Below are 24656 nucleotides of genomic sequence, written 5' to 3'. Positions count from 1 at the left end.
GAGTCCTCTTCCACTCCTCCATGATGACATCACAGAGTTGGTGGATGTTAGAGACCTTGCGCTCCTCCACCTTCCATTTGAGGATGCCCCACAGATGCCCAGAGGAGAACTGGCCCCCCGACTAAGCCTGGTTTCTCCCAAGGTTGTTTTTCCTCTATTTTAACACCTATTTGCCACTTGTTTGCCACCTGATATCACCCGTTGGAGTTTGGGTTCCTTGCTGCTGTCACCTTTGGCTTGCTTAGTTGGGGACACTTGACATTTGACTTGACATTTGATATTCAACAGTATTCTTGACATTTATTCAACAGTGCTTTGGTCTGCCTGCATTGACACTATTCTTGAAGAGCTGCTGTGCAGCAAAAATTATGTACCGGTTATCAATGTAAAGCTGCTTTGATACAATCTGCATTGTAAAAAGCGCTATATAAATAAAGGTGACTTGACTTGACTCAATAGGGTTTAGGTACCCTCAGCTTCTTTAGTAGGGCAGTGGTCGTCTTGGAGGTGTGTTTGGGGTCGTTATCATGTTGTAATACTGCCCTGCGTCCCAGTCTCTGAAGGGAGGGGATCATGCTCTGCTTCAGTATGTCACAGTACATGTTGGTATTCATGGTTCCCTCAATCAATTGTAGCTCCCCAGTGCCGGCAGCACTCATGCAGCCCCAGACCATGACACTCCCACCACCATGCTTGACTGTAGGCAAGACACACTTGTCTTTGTACTCCTAATCCATGACCTTAGTTTGCTTGTCTTCAGCAACCTGTTTGCGGGCTTTCTTGTGCATCATCTTTAGAAGAGGCTTCCTTCTGGGATGACAGCCATGCAGACCAATTTGATGCAGTGTCCGGCGTATGGTCTGAGCACTGACAGGCTGACCCCCCCACCCCTTCAACCTCTGCAGCAATGCTGGCAGCACTCATACGTCTATTTCCCAAACACAACCTCTGGATATGACGCTGAGCATGTGCACTCAAGTTCTTTGGTCGACCATGGCGAGGCCTGTTCTGAGTGGAACCTGTCCTGTTAAACCGCTGTATGGTCATGGCCACCAGGCTGCAGCTCAGTTTCAGTTTTCAAACTTCTTATAGCCTACGACATCTTTATGTAGAGCAACAATTCTTTTTTTCAGATCCTCAGAGAGTTCTTTGCCATGAGGTGCCATGTTGAACTTCCAGTGACCATTATGAGAGAGTGAGAGTGATAACACCAAATTTAACACACCTGCTCCCCATTCACACCTGAGACCTTGTAACACTAGCGAGTCACATGACACCAGGGAGAGAAAAATTTACACTGTTATACAAGCTGTACACTCACTACTTTACATTGTAGCAAAGTGTCATTTCGTCAGTGTTGTCACATGAAAATATATAATAAAATATTTACAAAACTGTGAGGGGTGTACTCACTTCTGTGAGATACTGTATAGAGAGTAGTCTTGTGCATGCCTGGTCTCAGGTTATAGAAACTCTAAAAGGGTTTAGGAATCTAAGCTAGTAGACATATTTTCTTAAATTATTGCTGTAGTTCACACCAAACAGGTTAGAAAACAGTCAGAATCTAAGATTACAAATTAGGGCCAAAAATCTGGATTAAAGGTCTTTGGTTTAGGGAGATGAATCCATTAGTGGTGTGTGTGCTGCTGCGTCTGCACACACAGGTACAAGACTACCTATTTTTTAGGTAAACTATTCAGTTGTGTATACCTTGCAGTGGCAGTGTCCAGTGGTCTTATTGCAGTCTGTGTCAAAGCCTTTACTTGCTTCACAGTGGCAGGGTCCACATGTCGGGCTGCCCCACCACCCGCGAGGACATTGCTGCTCGATCCTACAAACAGATGCAGTTAGATTTGATCAAATACCTATGTATCTAGGGCAGATCTGACACAGAGAGTGAGCCAGCATGATAGAGAGAGAGAGAGAGAGAGAGATGGAGCCGACAGATAAAAGAGAGCAGATGAGATTGCCGCTGTTTTGAAGGATTTGGCTGAGCGTGTGCGTGTGTTTGAGGTAGGGGTTGATTTAGGGTCACATGAGTCACAGTCTGTCGGCAAACTTAAGTCTACTTTCATCCGTTCAAAGGCAGCAAACCTTAAGCACACACGCACACATGTGGCTAAGCAGAACTAATGCATCATTAACATGAACACAAACCTACCCGCCATACACATCCAGCCTTTTGGATAAGCTTGAACGCTGGATTAGTGTGACAAAAAAAAAAAAAAAAAAAAAACTCACACACACACACAAATTCAGCCATAAACCTGAATGCATCAATAAAGTCTTTGCCCATATATCGCTGATTATCTTACTGGTACATTTGCTTGTCAATTTATTAGAGATATTTATTAGACTAACTGGGCTATAGGACAGAGGAGGTACAGTACACAGCAGAAATCCTTTTTCAGTATTTTTCTCGTTTCCCATCAAAATCAGCCTTATAATAAAGTTACATTTTCTTGAAAAGCAAAACTGTTAAGATAAAAGATTAGTTTTCAGAAAATATATCTTGAAGTAAATTTATTTTTATTAGCCTATTGGCATTTTTTGCAGTATAAACAGCACTAAAATTTCTTTTTGACTATATTTATCTTGTTTTGAGTATGTTTGGATATTGTTACTGGGAAACAGGACAAAAACAATGTTTAAGAAAAAAATTACATTTTTTTTAAGTGCATGTAATGAACAATGTAGCGTGTATTTGTACTCGTGTAATTGCGCATGATTGTGGTGTGTATGAAAATGTACCTGTGTTGGCAGTACTGTCCGTAGTGACTGTCCTCACAGTCACAGATATAGCCATGAGAGGAGCTGGGCTTCCTGTGGCACTTTGCTTGATTCTCGCATGGGTTAAGCTGACATGCATCCATACAGCTTTTACCATAGAATCCTGTATTTGATAATAGTAAACTGTTACAACGCAATCCTCAAGTATATACACTGATATTTAAAGATTAAGAGTGCAATATTTTTTTTTGTTAAAGTACTTTCTCAGATTAATATGCAGAGACACTGTAAGTAAGCTATTCATATATTTCTTTCACTGTAAAGTATGATAGCTGGGACTGCTATCAGTTGGATCAACCAATGGCGTGAGTTTGGGGTGGGACTATCTGTTTGACCAGTTAATGCAGATGGAGAGACTGTTTCGGTGTTTGTATACCAGAATGTCTTTAAAATGTGTCATTATATCATAACAAATTTTCTGTTTGACCTTTTGAGATAAAAAAATGAAAACATACTGTCAAGAGCTCAGAAGATCATTCATTGAAAGTAAACTGCAAAAGAATTACTCGTTGCACAACTTTATGACTGATCACATCAACTCAACCTTGACAGTATGAGCAACATGCTTCAGAGTGAAGTGTTTTTTGAACATACAACAACGTAATGCAGGATGAGGCAGTGCCAAATATATTGGATCCGACAGCAAACCCTCAGCTTATGCTGTTACTCATTTTACGTGGCTTAAAGGCACATCTGCAAAAAACGCCTGTTTAAAAATTCAAAAATTTAAATAAAACATGACTAACATTATAAGTGAATATCAGGGGAAGAAAAATGCAATAAACATTATGAAATCCATCCTAGATAGTTAAGAAAATGATACATATGCCCCAATGAAATCCATAAAAACTAAATATATATGAGGAAAAAAACCTTCACATACATAGTTATTGAATTTACAGCATAAAACATACAGGAACGGAATGAACAGAAAGTATTTCAATCTCGACTCAAAACAACACATAAAACAGCACAGCCTTGATCTCATCTTCATCAGAGTCATATAGAAAAGCCTCCATCTGCACGACAAGTGATCAAAAGACACAATAACCCCCTTTCTCTCTCTTTCTTTAAGCAGAGAGATGTTTGGACTACTCTATAGAAGTGTGCGCAAACCCTATTAAGACAAATGAAGCTCACTAATCAGAAATGGAATGCAGTAATGTAACCATATGCTCTTCTGGTAAAGCTTTCCACTGCTTTGAATGATATGGAAGTCAGTACAGGATTTCAATAAAGCCCTGAGAAAAAGTGACTTTATTTAACATTCATTCAACTAGCACGCTGCAGTAGAGACGTATTAAAAATGTAAAATTATGTATGGGAATCTAACAAACAACAGGGCAAGAAGGAGAGAGATATTGCTGTTCTTAAATTTAGGCACTCGTCTCTTATGCACTGTTTATGTCTGTGCATGTGTGTGTGTGTGTGTGTGGGTTTACTCTACCAGGAGGGGGTCTGAAAAATTAATTCAGAGTTTATGAGGGGAGTCTTTGATTTCTCTTTCTGCACAGCACTATTAATAACACTGGGCTGATGCAACTCTAACGGCATGGTAATGAAGTGAACGAGTCTGTATCTTCATTTAGACATGATGGGAGCTCATACAAACACAGGCAGAATTTGTAAATGTGTCTTTTACTCTGTGTGGGTGAACTATCAGACTGTTAGCTTTGAAACTACTGACATGCTCAATGTATTACTAGTACAGTACATATATGCAGGCGTCTAACACCGCATTGAAAATCTGGGATTCAAAAACTTAAACCTGGAAATAAAATGATTGATTTAAAACAAAAAAGTACAATTCTGTAAATTTAAGATCAAATTCTAATGCTGGGTATATAAATTGTAATGAAAAAATTAATTAACAAAACATTTTCATTCTGTATGTTTTGCATCCAACGATTATATCTCATATCATACCTGGTTCACAAACACAGGTGTGTCGATCCCATTCATCGGCGCATTGGCTGTGGGCGGGACAAGGGGAGGAGTTACACGGGTTGCCAACATTACAGCCAGTCTCCACTTTGATGGTTCTGGAAGGGCGGGGCAATGCAGGGGAATCAGGACGCACCCCCAACCGCACCCCCTGATTGATCAAAAGCAAAAGTAAAGACCTTTATAATTTTAACAAAAGATTTTTATTTCAAATAAATGCTGTTCTTTTGAACTTTCTATTCATCAAAGATGCCGGGAAAAAAAAAACATATAATGATTTTCCACAAAAAATACTGTTTACAACATTGATAATAAGATCAGCATATTAGAAAAATTTCTGAGCGATCATGTAAAACTGAAGATTGAAGTAATGACTGCTGAAAATTCATATTTTATATCACAGATATATAATAAAATGTAATAATATTTCACAATTCTAGAGATTTTACTGCATTTTTGATCAAATAGATCACAGGTAGTGTTACACACTTCACCTTTGACATTAGCTAAATAAATAATCAATTAATAAAATTAATAAAATTAATTAATAAAATGTCCTTAGTTTCCAATAAAATAACAATAATTATAATAACGACTATAAATGTGAATCTACTTGGTAAATGATTTGCTGACTGCACATCTGAAGGAACTTTTATATTATCTCTGTTCTCTAAGTTCTCATTAATTATTCAACTAATTGTCAGCTTGTTAAAAATGAATGCCCCATTAGGAATTGATAACCACCAATAATTCATACATTAAAGAAAGCTGCAGAAGTAGAAGTGCGGTGAGCACAGTTTAGGTTATATCAAGTTAGTGGCATAACTTTGTTTTTAAAAGTGGGTGGGACAGGAATGTGTGTGTGTGTGTCCAAAAAACAACATTATGATGTCCAGAAATCAATTTCAATAGTACATTGAGGTTAATTTAATGACATAGAACTCATTTTATCAACTATATTAATAATATGTTGTTAGTCTCGAGATTCTCCACGTTAGAGAATAAATGCATAGATCTGCCATTAGTGATTGTGAGTTCTAATGGTCTGGTGGTAGAACTTTTGTTAAGCGTGCCAGAGGTTCTGGGTTCTCATTCGCCTTCATATAGTTTTCTTTTCTCATTAAAAACAGATATTAGATACATCTGTACTGCAAGATGTTTCAAAAAGTGGTGAGGACAATATCGACCCTGGCAAAAAAGTGGTGGGGACATGTCCCACCAGTATCACCCACAAAGTAAGCCTAAGTATCAGTTTATTACAGAAACAACAGACTGCAAAAATCACTGAAAGTTACAAAAACCAACCTGAATACAGCCACGTATCCCATTTTGCACCTCTCCTGACCCTAAAACTCCACCCACATGCAGGTGCTTCACCTTTACACCATTAATCTCATTCCCAACAATGACTGTTCCCTGAGACAGAGAGAGATTTGAAGAGATGGAAAGAAAGTGAGATTAAATTAGTCCATTTAAGTTATACTGCATGTATTTCAGTGTTTAATCACTAGACCAGTGACCTGTGTCTGATTTGTAGTTTAATCCACAAAGATTAGGATCTGATATTCCAGAATTCCAGATTATGGATTACAACATGGGATTATAACAATGAGTCAGCGACATAATAGAGGTTAGAGGACCACTTATGTGTGGGTGTATGTGTTTGTGTGTGAGTGTGTGTACCTGATACAGTCCAAAGTCCAGTCGTACTGTTGCAATATATCGAGTCTCTCTCCCGCTCCTGACATCACGGAGCTCGAGCTGTAGGTCATGCCAGTGTCCATCACACACCTGAACCTGATCCAGTCTCAATCTGACCGGCCGAGTCGAACCCCGTGCCACCGAAAACACCAATTGACCAGAAACCACCTGGAATCAGACACATACTCAATTTCTCAATTTAATTTATTGATTGCATAGGATATGAGAGTTATATTTGATCAGCTAAGCATCTGGAGCCTTTGGAGTTTGACGCAGAATTGTCTACTTCAAAGTGCTATGGGAAGTCAAGCTAATTTTATTTAATTAACTCTGCGCTTCTAGTGGAAATGTTTGTTTCCTACCCCAAAACAGATAATGTTTTCCTTTCATCAGGCTCTTAATGAATATTTACATTTCTTGGAATAAGACAAACAAAGCCAGATTTTTCCTTATTGCCAGAAAGCATCACAATACTACAGCTTTTACACAGGAGGAAAAGCTTGGTTCATAATTCATGGAGGATTCAGTCCTTTGATTTTACTTAGTACTTGCCTTTAATGAATATTTCTTCCATTGTTTTATTTAAATTAAAATGAAATTCTTATGAAAAATAGTAGCTAAACACATTAAGAAACTACTGCTACAATTGTAATAAAATAAAGAGGGCCAATTAGATTATTTAATGTGAATCTACAACATTTCTGTTAAAATACCAGTTACGACAGTTGGGTTATTTCAGTAAAATTTGATATTAAATTTTATTAAAATTTAAATAAAAACAAAATAAAATTTAAATACGTAAATGTAAACTTAAAAATGAATTTAATATCAAAATTAAAACATGTTTGGTGGCCAAACATATCACTTTATTGGCTGCTGGGGAAAAAAATTCAGTGCAATTCTGCAAGCATTTCTATAAGTGAGTATACCTGAAAGATCAAGTTGGTGTACTGTCCAGCTTGAGCCTGCAGGAGAACCCCCTCTTTTGATCTGGTGCGGAACACTAACCCCATGTACCAGGGTGTGTTGATGGTGACTTCATTCTTAAGGTCCCACCACAGCGCACTGTTTCCAAGGAAACGATGGGGATGGGACATCACTGTGGAAGAATCATTCCAACAATACCATCATCAGCAATGACATTAACATTTAGTAATAGTTCCTGTTTGATACTGGCATCCTGGTTTAAGATTAACTTAAAGATCAATAGAGCAATATTTTATTCTTGTTTTTGTACAATTATGTAGGTCTCACCTAAGCTGCAGTCTTTCCCTCCAAATCCAACAGGGCAGTCACAGGAGAAGGTCTCCCAGCTCACCCGACAAGTGCCGCCATTCTGGCATGGGTTTGATTTGCAGAAAGGCAGTTTGGCGCTGCAACCTAATAAAGACAGAGCATTACACCACAAATGCTGCAGCCAATCACAGAAAAAGACAGTTACAGCACAATCACCATGAAAAAGACAGTTACAGCACAATCACCATGACAGCAGACAATAACAGGCCAAAAATAACCACAAGAGGAAGTATACACTACCGTACAAAGGTTTGGGGATGGTGAGATTGTTAATGTTTTTGAAAGAAGTCTCTTATGCTCACCAAGGCTGCATTTATTTGATCAAAAATACAGTTAAAACAGTAACATTATGAAATATTATTACAATTTCAAAATAACATTTCTATTTTAAGATTTTTAAGATGTAATTTATTCCTGTGATGGCAAAGCCAAATTTTCAGCATCATTACTCCAGTCTTCAGTGTCACATGATCCTTCAGAAATCATTCTAATATGCTGATTTGCTGCTCAAGAAAAATTTCTTATTATTATGAATGGTAATAACAGTTGTGCTGCTTAATACTTTTGTGGAAACCTTAAGAATTGTTTTTTTCAGGTTTCTTCAAATAGAAAGATCAAAAGAACATCATTTATTTTAAATATATATGTTTTTTTTTTCTTTACTGTCATTTTTGATCAATTTAATGCATAACTGCAGAATTAAAGTATTAATTTCTTTCAAATTCAAAGTTCTTATACTATCCCCAAACATTTGAACAGTAGTGTATGTTGATGTCATTACAGAGATACAGAACATCACTATCATCACATTGTAACGCACACGCACCAGGTAAAGTGCCATTATTAGCAATGAATCCTGCCATGTCCACTGGTCTGTTATCAATGTGCAGATCTTTCATGCAGCCAATAAATTCTCTTGTACCAAATGGGAAATTCTCAGGCAGGTTAGGAACTCCACCCAAAAACAACGGGCCAGTCAGATCCAAAGACCTGTGAGAAAAGAGAATGAGAATGAGAGAGATGCTAAATGTGTTTTCCTGAGCAAAACCAACATGTACATATAAATGTGTATGTGAGTTTGTGCATGCTCACTTCTTGCTGCTGGTCTGTCTCCCCTGTGCAGCACAGCTGTAGTTGCCGAGCTGAGCGCCAAACCTCAGAGAAACGGCCGTATCACAGTCATCTACACTCAAGACAGCGACCTTCTCATCGGATGGACCCTGAACCTCACCGCTCACACTTCGCTTTGGCTGGATACACACACAAATGTTATAGTAACACCAAGCACACAACTTCATTCCAAATACACAGAAAATGCTAAAAGTTTCATAGTAAAAAAAAGTCCATAGTAACAGAAGAATAATTATTATTTAAAGGAACAGTCCACCCAAAAATGAAAATTCTGCTTCTTCGGAGCACTTTCTCACCTTGTTGTAGTAATGGATGTGAACAGTGTGCCAGTTGCCATCACTCACTCCACCAGGCAGGTATGGACTCACCTGAGTAGATGACTCACCTGTGGCAAAGGTCACACAGAGATCAGAAGTAGATGTTACAGAGACAAACTGACAAAATTCACACCACAACATAAAACAGAATTATATTAACCCTTTCGTGTTTCATTGTAATCCAAAATTAGGACCATAGATGAGTATATAAAACTCTGAACACACACATTCACTCTTCTTTACCTGTGGAGTATTTAAGAACCATTTGTCCGTCCAGTATCTCCAAAGCAAGGAAGTCGTGCTTCTCATTAAACCGGCCATTGTAGAAGAGCAAACCATTACTTTCCAATGAAGCAAACCTACAAAACACATTTAAAGCTCATCAAAGATCTGGGATGACTCAGCACTGGTCCATTTAGAGTGTAATAATGTAATGCCCACAAATTGTCTTAAAAGTACACTCAGCAGAATGTGATCTCTAAATGAATTTAACTCAATTTCTGGTCAACATGGGAAGTTTTCATGGCAGGGGGATCAGCAAACAATATCTATTAGAACTTTCAAAGCCAAAAAGTGTGCACATTTAGAGCAATGTTGAAAGGTTATTACAAGTTTACATCGCATTTCTGTAGAGAAAGCTATTACTCATGTATTTTTTTTATTACATTATGCACTCTGAACCAGGGTTATTATAGTTAAAGGTGCCATCGAACTGAAAATTGAATTTACCTCGGCATAGTTAAATAACAAGAGTTCAGTACATGGAAATGACATACAGTGAGTCTCAAACTCCATTGTTTCCTCCTTCTTATATAAATTTCATTTGTTTAAAAGACCTCTGAAGAACAGGCGAATCTCAACATAACACCGACTGTTACGTAACAGTCGGGGTGTACGCCCCCAATATTTGCATATGCCAGCTCATGTTCAAGGCATTACACAAGGGCAGCCAGTATTAACGTCTGGATCTGTGCACAGCTGAATCATCAGACTAGGTAAGCAAGCAAGGACAATAGCGAAAAATGGCAGATGGAGCAATAATAACTGACATGATCCATGATAACATGATATTTTTAGTGATATTTGTAAATTGTCTTTCTAAATGTTTCTTTAGCATGTTGCTAATGTACTGTTAAATGTGGTTAAAGTTACCATTGTTTCGTACTGTATTCACAGAGACAAGACTGTCATTATTTTCATTTTTTAAACACTTGCAGTCTGTATAATTCATAAACACAACTTCATTCTTTATAAATCTCTCCAACAGTGTGTAATGTTAGCCATTAGCCACGGAGCACAGCCTCAAACTCATTCAGAATCAAATGTAAACATCCAAATAAATAACATACTCGCGTGATTAGACATGCTGCATGACGAACACTTTGTAAAGATCCATTTTGAGGGTTATATTAGCTGTGTGAACTTTGTTTATGCAATGATAGAATCGAGAGGTCGGGAGGGGGTGGAGAGCGCGAGCAATTAAAGGGGCCGCAGCCTGAATCAGCGCATTTCTAATTATGCCTCAAAATAGGCAGTTAAAAAAAATTATTAAAAAAATCTATGGGGTATTTTGAGCTGCAACTTCACAGACACATTCAGGGGACACCTTAGACTTATATTACATCTTTTAAAAAAAACGTTCGATGGCACCTTTAACTAAAACCATAAAAAAAACTTTTCCATTACTTGAAATAAAAAGTTATTTTACTTAAAGTTATTTTATTTCGGCTAGTTGCCAAAGCAACATTTTTCATTTTCATTTTGTTTAAACTGATGAACTAAAATAACTAAAACTGGAATAAAAAAGTAATAAAAATGATATAGACATAATTTTAAAAAGTATTAAAAATGACAAAAATTTTAACTAAAACAAAACTGATGCAAAATATTAATAAATAAAATAAAATTATTAATTATTAATAAAAAAAACTTTTAACAATAAATAAATAAAATTAATTAATGATAAGGTAAAACTCTCTGACTGATAAATAAATAAAATGATAAATTATTATTTGAATTTGCAATTTTATTGCTACTAAATTGCCAAATGAAAGCCAAAATAATAATCTCTCTTTTTGGTACATACATTTCTAGCTGACACGCATCTGGATGTCCTCTCTGGAAAGCAAAAAGATTCACAAATGCACTAGTTTGGTCCAGACAAAATGCTGACAAAGGGCCTGAGTTGTGAGAGAGATGGACCCTGTTTACGCTCTCCTGAGCAAAGACTTTTAGATTTAAAAGAGTTTTTATAGGACATGGCCAGTTGGTAAACTGCACACTGTAACACAATGGTTATCTTTCAGTGCAGAGAGGCAAGACTTTAACCGAGAGGGAGATAAAATGAGAAGGATTTAATATTCTGGCGTGTCTAGGGAGATGAGAGAAGGTTGTGCCCTTTCTGGATGTGTTGATATTTGACCATGTTAATGAATAAAATAGCTCTGTTTTAGTCACCCTGGAGATTATAACAAACAACCATTATATTACCTCTGTGCCACAGCAACCAAACCCTGACCAATCACATCAAACACATGACCAGAAAATAACACTCACAAGGGAAAGCAGAAAAAAAAAGAAAAAACAGGATGAAAGAAGAGTGCTAAGGAGCTTTTCTCATGAACAGAGCATGAAAGAGAGAGGAGAGAATGAAAGAAACAGATTACAGGAAGGAAAATAAGATTTATGATAAATTAATACTGTATAATATTTCAAAGTGGAGTGTGTAATATTTTACATTTTTACTATTTTAAAATAATTTCTCCTATCTCAGAAAAAAATTATACTACTCCAAAAGAGAAATTTTGGTTATTTCTGTCATAGTTTTGGACATTACGTAACAGGTGTGTCCATGTATGTACTCACGAGAGAGAGATGGAGAGGTGGAATCGTTGACGGAGTCCCCTGAACATCATGAATGATTTTGGCGGGAAGGATCTGGTGGTGACAGAGCAGTAGGGCTTCTCATAACCTCCTGCAGGACACTCACACCTGAATCCCCCTCCGGAGAGCTCACGGCATGTACCACCGTTACGACAAACGCCTGCAACACACCGGCCACCGCGCCGGTCAAACTCACAACGCTCGCCTGAGACGACAGACAGAGAAAACGAGAAATTTAAAACACATGAAATATACACATGCACACATTGATACTTATTCAATTAAATTTGACTGATCTTTAGGTGCTGGTCTTTGAAATTAGATGCTGATATTTTAAAGAATTTTAAAAAACCTAATAATTTAATAACACTGTTAAATGTAATCTTAAGTAAATCTCAAGAAATATCAATTTTTTGTACATTATAATGTATATTCACTTGTAGCATTTAAAATTATTGATTTTAGTTTTTACCGTTTTTGTATTTACAGAAAATACTTTAAAATTTTAGTTTTGTCCATTTACATGTATCAGTTATTGGCCGTAGCATACAAATAATTAATGGCTTATTGGTACTGGCCAGAATTTTAATAACAGGCATCCTTATTTTTGAGTAAATACTTTGACTAAACCTAAAATGTCATGTTGTCATTTTTTAACAATCACCTATTTTGATGAAATTTTAAATTATTTATTAAGTTAAATAAAGATTCTATGGAATCTTTTTTCTAAATCTATATTATTGTGTAACATACATTTGTTATATCTTGTTGTGAATGATTTTATTATTTTGTTTATTGTTACATTTTTTGAGCTCGTAAAAGGGTAAAAACACCAAAAATAAATCTCAAAAAAGTCATAGCTTGATGACGGACTTCTTCGATCATTTTGTCGGGTTAAAACCCGCCCCTCACATTCAGATCTGATTTTACAGGTGGAACAAAATGACACCAAATGTGACAACAAAATGTAAATAAAACTGGCAAACACTCCAAAATGAAACCCTAATAATTATTAATGGCCTAGTGCATGTTGGGAATAGGGAGTGAATGGGACTAAACCACATTAACATTTTTTTCAGAGATCGATTTTTACTTGATCCAAGAATCATTTCTCACAGCTTTATGTAGAATATGAAAAGCTGAACATTAAAGTCACTGTATTTTAATCAGTCTGTAAGAAACATTTGATAATTAATCAATTGTACCATCACTGCATCAGCAGGGGTCTAGTTTACGCGCACACACACATACACGTGTAGAAACTCTGTAAAAACCTGTAGACAGGAAAGCCCCAATGGACCAATAACAGACAAACACACACACACACACACACTCCTAAATAAAGCAGCTTGTTGTTTGGGTTTTGAAACATCAGCAGATGCCCTTAGGCTTTATGATTCTGAGCCAAATGTGAGCCAGATTCTGGCACTGTGATATTCCAGCATTGTGTTGGTGAGCCTTTGGCACTTGTTAAATAAAGCACATTAATGTGCATGCGTGTCCAAACCTCTGGCACAGACACACATGTAGACATCTCAGTCTCCCTTTAGTGGGAGTATGAAAATACTGCCTTTAAAAGCACTTCAAACTTTGACCCACCACAGAAATACACACACATACAAAATGCCTTAGGACACACATATGGACAGACACCACACACCACATCCAAACAAAACATTAATGTTTACACTATAGTAAATGCTCACTATGAATAAAAACCAGCCACACACACACACACATTAAAAAAACAAAAAACACCAAAACCCACAAGACTTGCAGATTTAAGTAAGCTCAGTCCAGACTTTATCCTACTGGCTACTTAGAGTTCTCTGCATATTCAACAAGAGGAATTAGCATATTCATCATAGCTTACAAACATATCGCCTGCAAAGGGAAAAGGATTTGAGCACACATTCCTCTTGAAGGTACTGAATTTTCAAAAGCCAATATAAAATAAGTCACAATGCCCAGAATAAAAATATATAAGAGGGCCACAGGCCTCTGAACACCAACTAAACTGAATTTTTTCCACAAACTAAACTTAAAAATATATATATTTTATATTTTATGATAAATATATTTTATAAAAGAGGAAACCGTATATTCAGTATTTAACATTAAATCAAGTAATATAAGTTGTTGCTATGGCCTATATAAATATTAGTAAGTAAATGAATTTTAATAATTTGCTAGTCAACAACTAAAATGTCTGCACTCTTCTCACCACCAAAATACCCTGTAGGAACTGCCTAGCAACACCCTAGAAATGACAGCTTTTACCTACAGTAGCAACCAAAACACTCTAGCAAGTGCATAGCAACTCCCTAGCAATCATCCAAAATGCCCTAGCACAGTGGTCTCAAACTGCCGGCCCGCGGGCCATTTACGACCCGCCCTCCCCCTCTACCCGGCCCGCAACTGATCTCAAAAATAAAACATAATCCGGCCCGCTAAATTATTATTATTATTATTATTCACTAGTTGCTACCGGTCTGATATGCAAAGAAAAAGTCGCCGTTCTATGAGGGCATTCACATATCGCGTCACATAAGCGGCCGCGCCGCATTCTCCTTCTTTCCAAAGCGCTTTCGCTCCAGTGGCGTCTGTCGTTGCTATGCAACCATGAGCCGCGCTCTCAACCGCGTCGCTTCTATTATGAGCGCGCTTGCCTAAATTACAGTAAAAGCACTCGACTTTAAATCACGAGCGTCGATTTAAACCACCGAAACACGTCCGATGCAGCCATTAAACGTTACCGATGCTCAAACGGCATCTTGGACAATTGTGTCTCAGCTGTGTAAATGTTAAAAACTAATAATGTATGTAACAATGAGAGATTTTTATTTTTTGGCAAAATAAAGTTGATAGCTCCAGTTTTTTGTTTATTTCTGACCCCTCCACGCCACAAGTGTTGCTGGTTTTGTTCCTAATTACTAATTTTTTTATTCCATGCACCTTGTTGGATGTGAGAAGTTGCACCAGACTATTGCAATTAATAGTATTATATTTGTAGGCCTAGTATTATATTAGTATATTAGTAGCATTATATTAGTATATTAGTAGTATCATAAGTAGTATTATATTAGTAATAGTATTATATAATTATATTACACTCTGTAACAATGAGAGAGACACTGCTGTTTACATTTAGTATGGTAAATAAAATATTTATAGTATAGGTATAATATTTTTTAGTGGGCCTAATGAAATTTGAAGTAAATGAGAAATAATGCAAAGGAAAGTAAATTTTCTGAAATTTTGCGCTTTCTTGCGCTTGAATGTTAATATGGCCCTCCTATGAGGTGTCAATCACAGAAATGGCCCCCCGCCAATTTGAGTTTGAGACTCCTGCCCTAGCAACTGCCTAAAAATGCCATCACAACCACACAGTCACCCTTACATAATAATCTATCCATTTATCTATCTGTCTGTATGAGAGACTGCATAGGTTTTACCTTTAAAGGGCACCAATTATGCCCCTTTTACAAAATCTAATATAAGTCTCTGGTGTCCCAGAATGTGTCTGTGAAGTTTCAGTTCAAAATACCCCACAGATCATTTATTATAGCTTGTCAAATTTGCCTCTATTTCGGTGTGAGCAAAACATGCCGTTTTTGTGTGTGTTCCTTTAAATGCAAATGAGCTGCTGCTCCTGGCCCCCTTTCCAGAAGAGGGCGGAGCTTTAACAGCTTGCGCTTTGGTTGCTCAACAACAACAAAGCTGGAGAATCTCACGCAGCAAAAATGATGATTGTCAGTAACAGTGTTCAGCCTTACATTGTTCAAACCGGAGTCGGACGCTGATGGAGAGACTCAGGAAGAAGTTACAACTTTTAGAATGCATCTGGACGTTTCTGAATGGTTAGTGGATAAATTTATGTAGTTGCTGTGGAGTTGATTCAACTCCCTACCAGCTGTTTGTTGTAGTCCTTAAAAAGCGATTTCTTTAAAAGAAAATATTTCCCTTTCCATTGATTTTGAGCATTGTAACTTTGCAGATGTTGTTACATTGAATGTATAATAAAGTGTTCCAATATTGTAAGATATATCATAAGAATTTAATTAAATTGCTTTTAGAATGTTTTATTATTATTTAACATGTTCCCCAATTCCCTTTTCGCAGTGTTTCTACACCCCTGACTCTAGTTAAACCATATGGACTGACATGAAAACAAGCAATTCTGAGAACGCATTTCACACTGACTGCTCCTGCTCTCAGAGCACTTACTGACACACAGACCAACAGCAATTTCTTTAAACTCCTCAACCAGAACTGACAGAAACACACACACATACACACACACACACACACAACAAACAACATGTACATGTTCAAACTCAGAAATACAAACACATTCTCACAGTTTACAATGAGGTATAAAAGTTCATCTTAAAGTCCAAAAACAAAGAAAAACAGAATTGTCTTTACATATCCACAACATATACAAATGACAGCACAAAGAGATATTCACCTACATAAACGCATAGAGCATTCAAGTGCAGTTATCTAGACATGGACAAAACGTGAGCTTTTAAGTACACACACATGCTCTCACACACACCAGCACACTTAAACAAATCTCCATTGATTCTCAGCTGACTCTAAATCACTTAAAAACCAGCAAGGAAAGGCTCTAAAACCCTCTTTGCAAATATCTCTCCATCTTTAGTCTCTCTATCTTTAGTCTCTAGATACTTTTGTCCTTTTATATTTGCGTCTGGTGCTCTCTCTCTCTCTCTTTTCTCCAGCTGTTCACTTCCTGCCTTACTATTAAGAGCACTTCACCCTCTTTCTTCCTCTCTCTTTCTGCTTCGCTCCACTCCCCTGTACCTATCTAGAATATTTGGTAATGTATTCTCTCCCCTTCGTTCAAATGATGTTTAATTCATCAAAGCTATTCTTCTTCTCTTGGGCTAAACCACCCTCTCTACCCAACCCCCACACACATGGTACGGCCCTCGGGGGATCGTGCATCTGCCCCTGCTTTCATCCTTCCGTTGGATTTCTTTTTCTCTCTTTCACTTTCTCTCATGCTGCAGCATTTGTATTACTGAGAGTTGCTCATTTAACTTCAGACTGACTTCACTGCTCAGAGTTTAGGTCTGTTTAACCCCACTGGCCACACACATACACTGAAAAAAAAAAAAAAAAAACTGGTTAGCGGTTGTGCTGTACCACCACCAGGCCCCAGCGTCTAGTCTCAGCATCAGATGGTGCGCCCACGGACCGCTCACAACCCCTTCACTGGCCATCTGATGCATACTGCATGGAAAACTGGCAATGCTTAATTGGCAGGCTGCTGCACAATTTTCGAGTGCCTCTTTGGAAAAACTAGTAGCTGGATTTGGAAATGTTGGAGATGCACATGGCCAGGGCTGGGTTAAAATATTGATTTTCCCATTAAGTGTGATATTCATTTGAACAATCTCAATACTGATTCTTAAAATTCCAAGACTGACTGAAGTCTATTTCTTTCTTATATTACCAGTATGTATCCACCTTATTTTCACATAAGAGCAGGCACGGCCATTTGTAAATTACCGATGCAAACTGGTATTACCATTATTTTAATGTATAGTCTTAATTATAAACACACCGGTTTGTTGCGCTTTTACCATTTACTGCATTTTGATATTCTTCTCATTATTTCCCCTATAGCGGATAATGAATAGGAAGTCTCACACATTCACAGAAAACAGCTTACTTCTGCATTAGAAAAACAAGGTGGATAGAGGACTAGTGGTACTTAAAAATAAGATGAAGAAATAAGTTATCAAATTAATAATTAAATCATAAAAATAGAAAAAAAACAACACTTTTTAAATGGACAAAAAATATATATATTTAAAACTGTTTAATTCATGTTTTAAAATGTAGTCAAAATAATAAATGAATAAATCCTTTTTAATTTGAAAAATAAATGGACATATTTATTTATGGCCAGTTCGTTTTCTTTGTCCATTTTTCAATTGCTTTTCTTGTTTTGTTAAATGCTTTTCTTTATTCATTTTAATCAAATAATAATTTCTTAAAATAATTTTACACATTGTTATAAAAATTGTCTTACATAAGTAATGCAATTTAAAGTTCACTTCAGTCAGTACCTTGTTTTTAAATTATTAATTAAATTAGTATTTATGTAATGTACCAAGAAGGTATATATATTATATGGAAAATCTGTATCTATACCCAGTACTACTCATAGCATCAAAAAATCTATTTTGTCCTTTCCTGTCTAACCAAGACACATCAAATGCCAAAGGTTGTTGGGTTTGTTGGATCAGTTGCTGTCTATTGGGCAGTATGAACATGACAGTTGTGATTTTCATCATTCTACTGTACATCCAATAGCCAACTTTAGCGCACATTTGACATGATGCTGTTTGTTTTGGCAGTGTGAACCAGCCATAAGTGGGCGATTCTTGGCCAGAATAAACTGCAAAGTGCGTTATTCTTGCAAGCATTTGCAAGACTCCCCAGCATCTAGAAAGACACAATAATACATCCCTTACTGAAACACACAATCCAGCTCTCACCTGTGTAATCCTCTCGGCAGATGCAGGTGTAGCCTCCCTCCCTGCGAGCACACACTCCTCCGTTCATGCAGGGGTTTGAGTAACACAGGTTAATTTCAATCTCGCAGTAATCTCCAGTAAATCCGGCTGGGCAGCGGCAGCGCAAGCCTGTGATGGGATGGATGGGCCGGAAAAGCGTGGATGGGGAGGCGATAAAGGGAGCGGAGCTGTTGAAGCGGAGCACGCTGATGCACTTCATGTAGTTCTGACATGGCTCACGCAAGCACACGTTATCATCAAACGGGAGAACCTGCCGTAATACACAATAAAGGGTGCTTGTAAGTGTTTGTGTGAATTTGAAAAGAATAAAGATTTCTATTTCAAATCAATGCTGTATTGAATTTTCGATTCATCAAAGAATACTAAAAAATGTATTACGGTTTCCATAAACATATTAAGTTACACAACTGTTTTCAACATTGATAATAAGATATGTTTCTTAAGCAGCAAATCAGCATATTAGAATGATTTCTGAAAGATCATGTGACACTGACGACTGTCTATTATTACAATTTAAAACAATTATTTTAAATTGTAATAATATTTCACAATTTTTTTGTACTTATTTTTACTGTATCCTTTATTTTATATAAATGAAGCCTTAACAAAGACATAACCAAATTATAGATATATGACATTTATTTTAAAGAACGATTTGTATTAACTTATCTAATACAATGAAATTCATACGTTAAATGTTGTTTAAATGTCTAAATACTTTATGAGGACTATGAGTGTGTGTATGTGTTTTACCTCCATATGTGCGAGGGTGTTGAGTCTAGGCCTGTTGAGATACAGCTGCTCCTCCAGAGCCTCCGATGGGAAAAACTGCCCTCCCGGCAATGCTGCAGAAAAACTAACGTTGAGCACCTTTCCTGCATCGGCATCCGGCTGCACGTTAAACACAAACACATCATCAGGAGAGACTGAAAGCACTGCTGACACCCCTTCCAGGAAGTGAGTGAGCAGCGGGGACAGGAAGTGCTCCTGGGACATGTTCTGGAGTCGCACAGTGATGCTACTGCTGAGCATCTCCTCCGTAATGATGAGAACCCGCAACACACACTGAGCGCTGACGCTGTGAATGCCATCTGAGAAAATGAAACAAAGAAAGATGAAGTTAAGGAGAGATAATAAGTTAAAAAAAAATGACAAGTTTGCCCTGTATCACAGTATGAGTAAGAGCAGTATGTCAAATCACTTTAGTTTGTAAGTGATAAGAACATGTCTGACAGCTCAATCAAGACATCACTTCAGTTTCTCTGATAGTCACACAATCTATGTTTTACTCTACTGTAATGTGAAACATTTTAATGCCGCTGTGAGAGTTGTACTACTTCACAGGTCCATCTCAACATGCAGAACTGAGTCGGTCGATGTCAGTAAAGCATCATCTACAGCTCACTGACTGTGAAATTAGCAACATGCTGCGGAGTGAATCATGTGTGTCCATCAAATGCACACACACTTTATGCTCATACACACAAATGCACATACAGTGCATACAACTTCGAATATACACAAAGTTTAGAATTGAAAAGCAAACTGGAAAGATAAAAAGAGAAAAATAAAGAGATTCAAGGTTTTCTGTGACTGATCAGAAAGTGTGTGGGTGAACACAATGCTAACATGTCCAGATTACATTTCAGTCATTATGTTTTGTTTTAGAATTTAGAAATTGTAGTTGATTTTTAGAAGTATTATTTTTGTTTATTTATTGCTGTCTTTCATTCAATGTTATTATTTTCATGTTGTGAGCAAGCACATTTTTTTTTTTGTAATTCTCATAAGATGCTTAAGGTGCATTTATGCACCGGCGCTCAGCATCGTCATTTCAATCGGTCATTTCAATCGGAATCCACATGATCGAAAATTTCGCATAAGAGCAAAACATTTCCCTGTGCAAATTTTTCATTATTTCCACAATTTGTAGCATTGACCAACCGACAGTTACTTGGTTTGAACGTGACTTCTGTGTGAGCGGTGCTTTGTGCAAAACTACACTATTGGCAGTGGACAATGGACATTTTTGTAGGCAAAATTTTGTGGCCACGCCTTATTATGTGACCCGTGCTGGCAAAATGAGTCGGATGATAATTTTGAGCTACAGGTAAAAAAAAAAAAAAAAGTAAAACAATCTAAATTTTGGTCGAATTTGAGGTTTTCACAAAAATGACTTCATTAAGTCCTTGTCTAGCGATCCCAATGCTCAAAATAGTAATAAAACATCTAAAATTATCTTTACTTGTACGTTTTCTGAGAGGAGTAGGCTACTTTTTCTCTGCTCGCCTCTGGACGACTGCTCCTTCTTACCACATGTTGTAGGCCTAAAGCGCAGCAATCCAGAATTCTTGATGAGTCCGAACCAGTGAATGTGATTTCAAACCCATGCTGATGAAAACAAAACTATCGCGCTGACTGACTTATCCAAAGCGTGCACATAAGACGCGTCTCTCCGAGAGCGCGCAATCTCCACATACACAGAATTAAGATATTGCAAAATAGCTGTCTTGGTGTGAATTATGCAAACATAATTATTTATGTCTTAAATTAACGTTTGGTTAACAGTTGGGGGTAGGGGTGGGGGTGGGGAATCTGATGTGTAACGTTATATTAGATCTGTGCATTAGGCCTCCAGTAGGTCTTAGGTCTGTCAATGTTAATCAAACAATAAAAGAAAAGACGGACTCGCTTGCCGCTCTTGACTGCACTACTGTTCATTTGCACCTTTGTTCTTATTTTTAAAAACAAAATAAAATAAAAATAGCCATATTGTGATTATTAATATAGTAATTATTATTAAAGGTGCCCTAGAACCAGTTTTTACAAGATGTAATATAACTCTAAGGTGTCCCCTGAATGTGTCTGTGAAGTTTCAGCTCAAAATACCCCATAGTTTTTTTTTTATAAATTTTTTTAACTGCCTATTTTGGGGCATCATTAACTATGCACCAATTCAGGCTGCGGCCCCTTTAAATCCTCATGCTCCCCGCCCCCGAGCTCTCGACTATAATACAGTGCATTTACAAAGTTCACACAGCTAATATAACCCTCAAATGGATCTTTACAAGATGTTCGTCATGCATACTGCATGCATGCGTAGGATCATGTGAGTATAGTATTTATTTGGATGTTTACATTTGATTCTGAATGAGTTTGATAGTGCTTCGTGGCTAAAGCTAACATTACACACTGTTGGAGAGATTTATAAAGAATGAAGTTGTGTTTATGAATTATACAGACTGCAAGTGTTTAAAAATGAAAATAGCGACGACTCTCATGTCTCAGTGAATACAGTAAGAAACGATGGTAACTTTAACCACATTTAAAAGTACATTAGCAACATGCTAACGAAACATTTATAAAGACAATTTACAAATATCACTAAAAATATCATGATATCATGGATCATGTCAGTTATTATCGCTCCATCTGCCATTTTTCGCTATTGTTCTTGTTTGCTTACCTAGTCTGCTGATTCAGCTCTGCACAGATCCAGACATTAACACTGGCTGCTCTTGTGTAATGCCTCCATCATGTGCTGGTATATGCAAATATTGAGGGCGTACATATTAATGATCCTGACTGTTACGTAACAGTCGGTGTTATGTTGAGATTCGCCTGTTCTTCAGAGGTCTTTTAAACAAATGAGATTTACACAAGAAGGAGGAAACAATTGTGTTTGAGACTCACTGTATGTCATTTCCATGTAATAAACTCTTGTTATTCAACTATGCCAAGGTAAATTCAATTTTTGATTCTAGGGCACCTTTAAGAAAAGAACTGGAGGAAAAGATGCAACATAGTCAATGAGGGGCGAGATCTGTTTGGTTACTTACATTCTTCCAAATATCTTCCTTTGTGTTCAGCAGAACAAAGAAATTCATACAGGTTTGGAACTACTTGAGGGCGAGTAAATGATGACAGAATTTTCATTTTTTGGGTGAACTATCCCTCTAACTTCATTTTTCTCAAAATCAACTTTGCTGTTGTTCTGCATAACAGTGATGAGAGTTGGGGGAAATGTGTTTAATTATCATGAAAATAATGTATATAAAAACAATTTGGGCTTGCTTTTCTTTTGAAAGGGGAAAATATTTCCTTTGGGGGCTAAAATAAGTTCTCGGCAAGTCTTCTGACATTAAGCTTTATACATCCATATTTGTTTGGGTTTAAATATTACAGCCACTGGCTTTAATTTTGGACCATGCACCAATTTTTGGGCTGTGAGTTTGACAATACACACCTCATTGCACTATTATCATTATAGTGTCCAGCGAAGCATGAGGGAGAGCTGTTTGTGTCTGAAGGACTTTGATACTCCAGTACCACTAACACCCTGCCAGTTCAAGCAATTCTGAATCGTGTTATTCAGTATGTCCATGCGGTTTGTACAACATTGATGACATTTTCACAGTTGCTTTTCCATTTTCTAAATGATTTTTTCCTCTGAATACATTAAAAATGCTTTTGCAATAAAGTGCATGAATATGGTCTTGGCAGCAAGTCACTCTAAAGTCGATTTAAATTGAGTGAAAGAAAATTACTCAGAGAAGAGGAAATGATTCAGCAGAGAGTGAGCGGGGGAGAGAGAGAGAGAGAGAGAGAGCTTGGGGTGAGGGGTGAGGCTGCTGGAGGCTGGTAAGGAGGAGTCAGGGATGGGAAAGAATAAAAGCACAGAAGATACAATGAATGGGGGAGGGGTGAAAGAGAGACGTTAGATCATAATGTCATCCACTTAAAAGTCATATACCTTTCATGCTGATAAGCATTTCTCATAAAATACATCTTCCATCCCCCACTTCTCTCTCTCAAACAAACAGACAGAAACAAAAAGTGCTTTCTACTCAACCACACCTCCCATTTTAATCCATATCCCAAATTTATAACAAATTTGCATTCTTAAAAGGTAAAGTGTGCAATTTCAGAGCCTCTATACTACACTGTAAAAAATATCATGTTAAATTTAGGGTACAAAACCGATAGCTGTGGTTGGCTGAAAATCACTGTAAAAATTACAGTGACAATGTTTCAGGTATTATGGGATGGCATATTAGTGCCTGTATATTTTACAACTTATAACTACATATTTTCATGATATATTATTTATACTCATCTAATTGAGCTACCAAAATCTGCTTTTTTCCCCAAAATCTGCACCTTAATAATACAGGTGGTAAAATGGAAAACCACCGTAATTTCATCGTAAGTGTCTTGTCTATAGAACACAGACAATACCCGTGTATAGACGGTGCACAAGGTCAAAACACCATCTGGTGAACACACAACACTAAAGTGCATTAATTAAATAACATCAAATTGAAAACACTCTAATGTATACTACAGATAACAAAAATGAGAAGAAACAAATCTATTCAAATAACAAAGAGTTCAGATGCAAAAACCTGACCAAAGTCCATCTGACATGTTTTCTGATGAGTATTTTTTACCAAGCTCCTATGTTTAGGTTCAGTAATTTCACTTTAATGGCAATAAAAAAGGTTATTAGTCAGTTATTAAAATGCCTTATTTTCAAAAATTCATTGGTATTTAACAAATTTTCCATAACTTCCATGTGTTCCAAAACTCTTTGGACAACAAGACAAAGTAAAACATCAGTTTCTGTCAGTTTTACAGCAGCAAAAGGAACACTGTTGCGTTTCCTTTCTACTTGTGAAATCCTGTCATTGCCACTGTAACGATGGACAAAACATGATAAAAACTTGCAGCTCGGCAATTGAAATCCAGCTCATACGCACACGTCATTCATCTTGTGATTCGATTTGTGTCTTCCGATTGGTTCTTCTGTGAACTTAGAGACTTTTGCTGCAAAGAGAAGTGGCATTTAGCGGTTTCTGCCAATGAACCAGTATTTCTGAATGGGCTGATGCTGGGATTTAGCAGATTTGAAGCAAAAGTATTTGATGATCGTGTACTATGTGCGGAGAGCATTCACTCAATATTATCTCATTTTTGACAAAAGTGGCATTTAGTGGCTTTTGCATCTAAACTTTTCATA

General features: G+C 37.0%; 1 protein-coding gene across 3 annotated transcripts in view; it reads right to left on the bottom strand.

Moving 5' to 3' along the window:
- Nucleotides 1-24656, bottom strand: part of celsr3 (cadherin, EGF LAG seven-pass G-type receptor 3) — a 53089-nt gene that overhangs the window by 17671 nt on the left and 10762 nt on the right. For all 3 annotated transcript variants that reach the window (XM_048209986.1, XM_048209985.1, XM_048209984.1), the window contains exons 2-15: nt 19391-19728; nt 18599-18887; nt 12045-12267; nt 9423-9538; nt 9159-9247; nt 8824-8981; nt 8558-8721; nt 7690-7815; nt 7365-7534; nt 6418-6603; nt 6040-6150; nt 4717-4885; nt 2752-2893; nt 1711-1831 (exon numbers count right to left, since the gene is read on the bottom strand). In XM_048209986.1, coding sequence (XP_048065943.1) covers nt 1711-1831; nt 2752-2893; nt 4717-4885; nt 6040-6150; nt 6418-6603; nt 7365-7534; nt 7690-7815; nt 8558-8721; nt 8824-8981; nt 9159-9247; nt 9423-9538; nt 12045-12267; nt 18599-18887; nt 19391-19728 — 2402 coding nt within the window. The remainder of the gene's footprint in view (nt 1-1710; nt 1832-2751; nt 2894-4716; nt 4886-6039; nt 6151-6417; nt 6604-7364; nt 7535-7689; nt 7816-8557; nt 8722-8823; nt 8982-9158; nt 9248-9422; nt 9539-12044; nt 12268-18598; nt 18888-19390; nt 19729-24656) is intronic.

Source organism: Megalobrama amblycephala, linkage group LG12, assembly GCF_018812025.1.
Source record: "Megalobrama amblycephala isolate DHTTF-2021 linkage group LG12, ASM1881202v1, whole genome shotgun sequence".
In the NCBI taxonomy this organism is placed as follows: domain Eukaryota; kingdom Metazoa; phylum Chordata; class Actinopteri; order Cypriniformes; family Xenocyprididae; genus Megalobrama; species Megalobrama amblycephala.
The sequence above is the reverse complement of the archived record's forward strand: the minus strand, read 5'-3'. Positions and strand labels throughout refer to the sequence as shown.